At 36.9% G+C, this 9,351-nt stretch overlaps 1 protein-coding gene across 1 annotated transcript in view; it reads right to left on the reverse strand.

Moving 5' to 3' along the window:
- SUPT3H (suppressor of Ty 3 homolog (S. cerevisiae)) overlaps positions 1–9,351 on the reverse strand; it is a 119,176-nt gene that overhangs the window by 57,358 nt on the left and 52,467 nt on the right. Inside the window, exons 4-6 of the mRNA XM_010132231.1 lie at positions 8,417–8,503; positions 7,133–7,223; positions 5,278–5,414 (exon numbers count right to left, since the gene is read on the reverse strand). Of these exons, the coding sequence (XP_010130533.1) occupies positions 5,278–5,414; positions 7,133–7,223; positions 8,417–8,503 (315 nt within the window). The remainder of the gene's footprint in view (positions 1–5,277; positions 5,415–7,132; positions 7,224–8,416; positions 8,504–9,351) is intronic.

The following is a 9,351-nucleotide window of genomic DNA, read 5'->3' on the forward strand; positions in this document are numbered from 1 at the left end:
TTAAGATTTGGGCACAATATTGTGAGATAATAGATGTTACTCCTCAACTAAATGCAGAGATTTTGTCTAAAATGTAGATTCTGTAGACGAGATTCTGAAATCAGTAAGGAAGTTAAAATTAATTCTAAGAAAAATAAGTTTATCATAAAACTTAGCAAAAAAGATGTGCTCTGAGAAACAATGCTTAAAAATAGCATTAAATGATGTTTAATAATAGAAAACTTGGTAGTTTGTCTTCTGGCATGCAGCTTCTATTAAGGATGTCTTGTCTGTACTAGAGCACTAAGCTTTCCATATGGGCTTTAAATCACATTCCAGCACAGCACACACTGTCATAATTTTCGGTGAAAAGAGCACAGTAGTACTAAAAGGCTTCAGAGATCTTTCTAAATAATCTCCTGCTTATTTTCTTTGCACATATTTTCCAAATTAGAACAATGAAATCACATACTTCAACATCGCCTTTCAGATCCTCCCTTAACAGAAGCGCTCATCATTTTTTTCTGAATTATTATTTTAGCTGTCTCAACTAAATGACACCAGGTCCATGCCCTAGCTCCAAGGGCAGTCAGTTTGGAGCAACTTGTGATGGTGCTCCTGCCCTCTGAGCCTCTCAATGAGAGTGGCCACATCCAAACCATGCCACGGAGAGAGCCCCTGCCCCAGGCTGACTCCCAAACTGAGCCCAGGAATTGTCTGGGACCTGGCTCAGGTTAGACTATGACCACTCAAAAGCTGATGGTCCCATTCCAGTTGGAGGTAATCTTTTTGGTCACAGTCTAACTTACTACTAAATGCCAAGTCTTATTTCTATGATTGAAATATTCTGTCTCTCCACTCCATCCTGGTGAGACCCCAGCTGGAGCACTGTGTCCAGCTCTGGAGTTCTCAGCACAAGACAGACATGAACCTGTTGGAGCAGGTCCAGATGAGGTCCACGAATGATGATCCGAGGGCTAGAACACCTCTCCTATCCGGAAAGGCTGAGAGAGTTGGGGTTGTTCAGCCTGGAGAAGAGAAGGCTCCGGGCAGTCCTTGTTGTGCCCTTTCAATACTTAAAGGCAGCTCATGAGAAAGAGGGGGACAATCTTTTTAGCAGGAACTGTTGGAACAGGACAAGGGGTGATTTAAAGGGGTAATGGTTTTAAACTAAAAGAGGGGGATTTAGACTAGATATAACCAAGAAACTGTTTATGCTGAGGGTGGCAAGACACCGGCCCAGGTTGCCAAGAGAGGTGGTAGAAGCCCCATCCCTGGAAACATTCCAGGTCAGGTTGGACCTTGGGGCTCTGAGCAATGTGATCCAGTTGAAGACGTCCCTGCTCACTGCAGGGGGGTTGGACTGGATGACCTTTAAATGACCCTTCCCCCCACCAAACCACACTATGATTCTGTGAACATGATTCCTTCTATCCCAAGGTGCATCTAGGTGTGTTTGATGGTCACAATTTAGTTGCATATGAGCACAGACAAAATTAAATGGGAGTAATTCAACCTTGTGAACAAAAGGTATATTCCAAACACTCCTACGCTTTATTACAATCTACTGTATTTTGTACAGGGTCTATTGCATTTCTGTGAGCTTTGCAGAGAAGCACATTCATGAACAGCACAGCAAAAACCACACCCACAATGAACTTCCTGTAACAATAATAGGTATCTGTAGTTTTAAATTACATACCATAATTCATAGCACAAGGTGCCTTAAAGAACCACAAGCTTCTGTCAATCTCTTTCTGTAGGGATGTAACTGAATTTTAACATTTTGCTGGCATCTAGCCTGTTTTCAAGATAGTGTTAGGGAAATTATTTTCCCTCCACTGTTTATTCAAACTTGCACTGTACTATGAAAGCATTATGGTAGCAATTGTAACTAAATTATTGCCATATAATAATATATATCTCTGAGTGTTGGAAATATATCCCTAAACTAGCAGTCAGAGTGACAGATGAATGGCGTTTCTCTTAATCCAAGGGGAATGAAAGTGAAACAGAGCATTCACAGCACGACGCCGTGTGCATTTCTTTGTATGTCTGCTCAAATTTCTGATGGGAAGACTTTTTCCTGGTGAGGGAGGTGAAATTAGAAAACAAATGATAACAAAAGGGTATTTACAGAATGAGACAGAAGTCGGCTTTGCAGTGATGCTGACAGAAGTTTTAGCATGGGTATATTTGATTTTAATAACAAGACATGGTAAATTTGATAGTGGTGCTGACAGGAAAATGTAGTACAATTGCCATTACCATTCACAAAATCACAACCAAACCTGCAGCTAGTTTTGCTATAGACAGGTCACCTGAGAGGTTCAGAGTAGCAACTTATGGACACAAACACCCCAAAAGTCTCTACCTAAACTGCAAAGTAAGGAATAATGCCAAGATTTTAAATGAGTATGCTCCTCTCCCCACACTGATTCAGCCACATCCCACAGGAATCCCAACTCTCCCCTCAAAATGATTTTTAAGAAACAGAGGAACACAACATTGGAATCCATGTGCTAGGTTTTATTTCTTGTGGATTCTTTCATAAAACAGGCAATAGAGGGGAAATTGAATTGCCAAGCACCACCAGTTCTGGTTACTCCAGAGCCTAACTTGTACAATAAAAAGGGGGTGTTAGGTAGATCACCGTGAGATTTTATTCTCAAGAGAGTGTCACCTGTTGCGAAGACAACTTCTGTGATCCGGATAGGTCTCCTTCACCGCACAGTTCAATTACATCTACCAACCAGGGTAATTTATTCCATCTATAACTCTTCTTACTCTGAGCAGCAGCATTTCTTTGGTGTTTTACTGCTATCTTAGGAAGGCAAAATACTATTATGAAGTGATATAGAGGTGCTATTCCAGTTTTTATTTTGTTTTGATTCTGGTTTGCCGCTGTTTATTGCTAGTATTGAAGTTTTTATAATGTCATGATCACAATGTATCGATCACACAATCACATATTATGACACGGGAATGTGAATTTTGTTCCTTCATTTTGTTCTGTGTTTTAAGATTATTCGACTTTCGCTGCACATTGCTATTACTAACGTACAAGAGATAGTCCCTTTGCTTCATCACTAAGTTCTATACACAGTCCTAGAAGAATGGCCTTTCTTTTCAATATGACAGCGTTAATGGGGGTTTTTCAGTCAGAAGTGTAGAATTGTTTGTTCTCCTTTAGTAATGTCTGAAAGTGGCTTGGATCTTTGCTTACTCTTTCTTGCTACAAATACGGAATAGACCTCACAGAACAGCAAGGGTTCTCATGAAGTCATAGCTCTAATTTTACAAAATGTTTTAAAAGAAATGAGTATAAACAATATTTGCTTTTTGTTTCATAACTGAAACCATACTGCTAAGCAATCATATCCTGTTTGGCCTATAATTACATCAGAAATACATGTTTATCATCTGCTCTGGACAACTTAGCGTGATTTTGGCCCAAGCCAAAGTGGAACTGAAATCATTTACAGTTGTCCAAAGAAAGATAACCCCACATTTCTGAGGGAATTGATACCTAAAAGGAACACTGCCTTTAGATCACAGTTCATGATTTAAGAATACTAATTCCTTAAAGAATGCTGTTAGAATTCTTAAAGTGTCTATCGGATTTCCTCCAAAACTTAGCATGGATTAAACCATCTACTACACAATGAAAATGGGATATATGAGATTAGCCCATCCACTAACAACTCTTCCTATAGGAACGGATCACATTTCCTACTATCTTTGATTCCTTCCCACCCACCTCAGAGTGACAACAAAATTCCAAACAAAACAAAGCCAAAAATATGTTAAACATTTTGAGTAGCTTGTTTCAAGCAATCTTTCACATTTCGTCATTATTTTAAAAACCAGTAAGAAAGAAAATCATAGTACTGAGTTTATACCTGTATAAAACTTATGAATCTATTCTAAAATATGTAGATCTTGATTTTTGTCCTTTTTTTTTTATTAACATGGAAACAGATCAAGAGTCCATAAAATGTAATAAAGTAGAGTGGTAGAGAGACGAATTACTTTACAAATATATATACACACACACACCCACTATAGTTCATGAATTATAGTTTAGTGAGAAAGAAACCAAAACACATAGTCAGATAAAAGATAAATATTTGATTACAGGAACACTTTCCTAAAGAGACAAACATAGAGTCAGAATTGTCCCTGCCCAGGAACTGCACAATTCTAACAACTTGTATAGTTTTTTAGACCAAAAAAAATTTGATACTGGAATGACAGAAAAGAATGCAAAGCTGAGCACATATCCCATTCATTCAGAACAGTGCTGTTACGTATTTTTGCACATATGAGCTCAAAGGATTTGCCTGCCTCTATGCAAAACACAGCATTTTGCATAAATGAGAAAGCAAGCAAGCAAAGCAAAGCAACCATCAGTTTTCAAAACGCGAACAGTGTTTGGGAACAACTGATTCTCAGCTGGGGAGAAATGGGATTTGTTCCTGGCCAAATTCTTACAGAGATGGGATTCTTGATTAGATTCTAAGCAGTAGTAATGGAGAGAAGGAAGGGGAAATAAGACTGAGAAAGTTCCAGTTTTGAAAACGGACTCCACTAAGAAAAAAAAAAAATCAGACTTACAACTAGGGCAGGATAAAAATTGGGTTATTTCTTAGAATTTTGCATGAAACCCAAAGAACAAAACGAGGCCCCAATAGTCAAATACTAAGTACACAAATATTACTGAATGCATTAGCCACCCCAGCACAGAAAGGAAAATCAAACCAAAGTAACCACCTTCTACCACTTAAAGGGTATAAAACACACTCTAAAAATAGCAAGTTTCCAACAGCCACATACACTACACTACTGACTAAAAAGGATGGAAATTGGCCCAAACACTAGTGTGGAATTGTGAGCGTGCTCCTGGCACATTTTTGTCCTTGACATCCCATTGCTCACAAAATTGAAACAATTTTCTAATGAGACAAATAATGAACAAGAAAAAAATGACTGCAAAATGCACATGAAATGTTTATAAACAGAATCTGCTTTCTACAGGAAAAAAATACAAATACATGGCAGACAAAGATCCATCTACCCCCCTTTCTTAATCTTCCTTCTCAGCAGGTGCTTAGAAATCCAGAGAAATTTGAGGGAATAGAAAAATATGGAAATTCCTTTAGACCATCTGGGCAAAAGGAATAAAACATGTAACACTGATACAATATGCAGGATGAAAAAGGCATCAGACCAGCATGATATATGAAATATTTTAGTTTTCTCTGCTGGAGTTGGGTATCAGGAAAAGAAAAGAAATACCTCCATCCGCTCTTGCTTGACATCGTCAATCTCATCATCTTCAAACATGGCTAGGAGCTCTCCTGTCTGGTCAATAGAGTTGAGGAAGTCTTGAGCAAGCTTTTGCCGTTTGTTGGTGTTATTACTGTTGAATTTGTCTTCACAAAGGCAAGCAAAGAACACCAAAGTTATTTGGCTTCTCTAAACATCAACCAATGTCCCTAAGAGGGAAGTATTTTAGAATCATCTGCTCTATGCAGAAAATGCTTGTTCTTACTGTCTTTCTTATACAAGTTGGGTTACATGACCCAGGTGATTTCATTGCTGTGCTGCAGTAGCACTGCAGTAGAACACCACCTTGTGTTTTTTCATAATCTAAAGAAACCTAGTCTACTGCTCATGTGCCATTATTTCCCAGTGAAGGATCCACAGTGGACTGATCTGAAGGAACTGCCCGTCTTTGGTTGCACAAAACCTCAATCACAGAAAATACAGAGGAAATGTTCTCTCCTGGAAGTACACAGAACATCCTCAGTACCTACAGCCTAAAGCAGACCATAACATGGTGATAGACCATTGCTCTACAGTAAAACCAAGAGAACCCTGGCAAGGTGATCTCTTGTTCTAAACAGAACAGCAGCTATAAAGACATTAGCTTCACAAAACAAAATTAACAGCTTCAATTACCAAAGCCTGCCAGAAAATGCAGAAAATGATCCTAGACGAACTGTGTTTAGGAAACATTTCATGAACATCTAAATGTCTTATGAAGACTGTTCACTTGTTTTAAATAGTGACACAGATTTAGGTATTAAAAACCCCAAAGCTGTCAGGTAGGAAGCTATACTGTCAGGTTGCTTTCATAGAACAATACTTACACCTATAGTGAAAAAAATATGCAACATACAAATTAAATCTCAAATGAGTTGACAAAAGCTTATCCATCAAATCAAAGCAAGAAGTACAATGTTTACCTAACACAAAAGTGGATGCTCAGAGCACCCAAACACAAGGAATTCATTGTAAGCAGGAAACAAATAAATAAAATGGTCTAAGAAAGGAAAGACATTAAATACAAAAAGTTGTGTATGGACATTGTTAGATGTCATAAAAGTATCACAAGATTTAGATTTGCTATGGTAAGTTTTAACTTCACATTTTACAAAGGAAATGCAGATTATTCTACTAATATTAGTCAACAAAAATCAAATTAAATGGCATAAATTAATACATTTTTAATTCAAAGAGCTTTTCCTTTAAATACACTGGCTATAAAATCTGCGACAGGCTCATGGAATGGGGAAACAAAAATTATTCCCATTCTTTAAACTACAGATCAAAAGCATAAAATGTTAAACCACACTGAAAACCAACCCAGGTCATATCTTAGTATTTGATGACTTCAGATTATAGAATTTTTTTTTTTAAACATATGAAAACCCTTTGATAATAATTTAGTAATTGCGCATTCGATTGCATACAGTAGCTGCCTCATTTAAATTACACGTGCTGAAATCAATTAGCCCTTTAAATAGCACCGATAGTAATTTAGTAATTGCGCATTCGATTGCACACAGTAGCTGCCTCATTTAAATTACACATGCTGAAATCAATTAGCCCTTTAAATAGCACCAGTTTCTTACTTTGATGGAGTTCTGTCATTGAGCAGTCTTACCATTTGGATGGTAGGTGCAAATACTTACTTTAGAAGCATTTCAAACAGAAAAGCAGAGACTTTAAACCAAATTACTGAAGGCAATATTTTTCTGTCTAACTATTAAGCTGGACATTAATAATTTGCATTGAGCTCTTCAGCATTTTTACATATCAAGCCTCTGCCAAATTAAGTAATTAAGTCTTTTTTTTTTTTTCCTACCTTCAAGGAGGTCATCTTCTTCTATTCCTTTGACAATTTTTGATTTGTAGTCCCGAAAAAACATATATTTAAGTAGCCTTCTAAGCTTCTTCTACAAGAAAAATAGTGATATTAATGAGTAGTATATAGTTATTTTTTGCTTAGATTAACTTTGTAAGAAACATATGAATGCGTAATACGTTACTCAGTAAATATAATTTTTACAATGTTCATGATATTTGGTTTTGCAGAAAATCCATACATAGAAAGTACATCAAGGTCAGGAGCAACTCCACATTAAACATTCTTTATTTGAGCAACTTGGTATTTTGCTTGCCAAGTGTGAGACAAAAATGGGTTTGGCTTTCAGAAAGCAAAAATTCAGAAATCAGGCTTCTTTCAGGGCAATCCAAAATCTTTGCTTAGCTTGGAAATTCAAACTTACAAATGCATATTTCCATGAACTTTGACATCCATATTAACCACTGTTTTCAGTATAGCCTTACAGATCGTATCAGATGAAGAAACTGCAACTGCTTTTCACATTTTAGTGTTTTTTAGTTTTGATATGTTTTTGGTCTTTAGGAAATGAGGAAAGAAAAACAAAGGGGAGAGAAAAGGGGGAGGGAAAGAAGGGAACTAAGGAAGAAAAGGAGATAAATGAAAACAAATAATGTTGGTAAAAATGGTTGATAATTTTTCAGTATTTTTGAAAGTTGAAGAAAGAAGATTAATTTATTCTTTGTAAGGCGCTTTTCTTTTTTTTTTTGGTAATTCCTGACCTGCTCTACTTACTATACAGAGAAAGCAGGAACATCCCTAAATTTGGAGATTTTAATGACACAAAGTACAGGAAAATTATTATAAAGGAAAAACAAGACCAGATTTACTGACAGTCTAGATGACAAAAATGTAATGGTCACACTGTCAAATGTGACATCTACACCCTGCATAACAAGGAAGAAATGAGAATGATTGATTTTTAATAAAAGAGATATAAGGGATAAGGATCAATATTTATACCTTTATTAATAAATTGTTTTGAGCGCTAAGGTACATTAGCCACCCTAAAGCTTAGTGAAAAAAAAATCTCCTGATAATTGAAGTTACAGGAAAACATTAGAATTAATTAAAAAGTTACGCAATTATTGTGGTGGGCCCAATACAATACAATTGCAGAGCAGCTATACTTTTAAATCAAGCTATGGTGGTGATGAACTCCTTTCACAGAGGTTAAGCATGCACTGTAAAACTCAGTAAGCAGCTTACTATGTAAAGTAAGAAATATCTGTCACATTACTATACCTTATCTTTGCGCATTAAGAACAGGAGATCTTCAGCAGAGATGACTCGAGCTCCTCTCAGCTGAGAAACTTCAGCTGCCTGCTGCAACTACAATAGATCAATAAACGTTTCTGCGTTAAAAAAATTATTCACCAAGGTTTGTTTTCAGTTAAGTTCAGATAACATTTTGCATGGTAGAGCACAGCAAAATACAAGCCATGTACTAAAACACAAGCTGGGACTCTCAAAGGTGTCACTCACTCGGCTCTTGTTGGCCAAGAAGCGAGTAACAATTTTATGAAAAGACCAAAAGACTCTTGACAAATCTCAAGCAAAAGCTTTTTTGTTTACATTCCAAATGATTGCCTTTAAAAAGTGCCACATCCCCTTTTTATTTTCTTTTCTTGCATTACATTAGGACAGAAAATGAACATATAATTCTCTCAGGCAATGTAAAAACGCCAAATTCTTGCCATAGCACTTTATCTGCAACTGTGGAAGGGCAGCTGATCCCTTTCACCATTTTTTAAAAAAACAAATGTTAATTTTAAACAGCTTACCTAAGTATTTTTTGAAGGAAACTCTACCCCTGCTTGACTTATCATTAGTTCAAACCAGACCCACATGAAGTGTTTTCTTAGGCATACTCTTATTTCATTTGAGAGAAAGAAAATTAATTGATAGGAAACACCAAATCTATTAGTAAAGTAATTGGAAAGACCCTATTGAGCAGATCAGGCCATTCAGATGTGAAAGAGATAAAGATGAGAGTAAGCAATGAATGCCACAAAACTTGGTAAGTGGTGGCCAAAGGAGTGTGAAGACCCATCCTTACCTCCATTATGGCAGTGCCTCTAAAGGCCCCGGACTCCTCAAAATGGGCTGTAAAGTGCAAAAATCTCTTTGTATGGGACTAAGCACATCAGCCTCGGGTTCACCTTCAGAAGGAGCAGACA

This window comes from Buceros rhinoceros, unplaced genomic scaffold (genome assembly GCF_000710305.1).
Source record: "Buceros rhinoceros silvestris isolate BGI_N320 unplaced genomic scaffold, ASM71030v1 scaffold6930, whole genome shotgun sequence".
Classification (NCBI taxonomy): Eukaryota; Metazoa; Chordata; class Aves; order Bucerotiformes; family Bucerotidae; genus Buceros; species Buceros rhinoceros.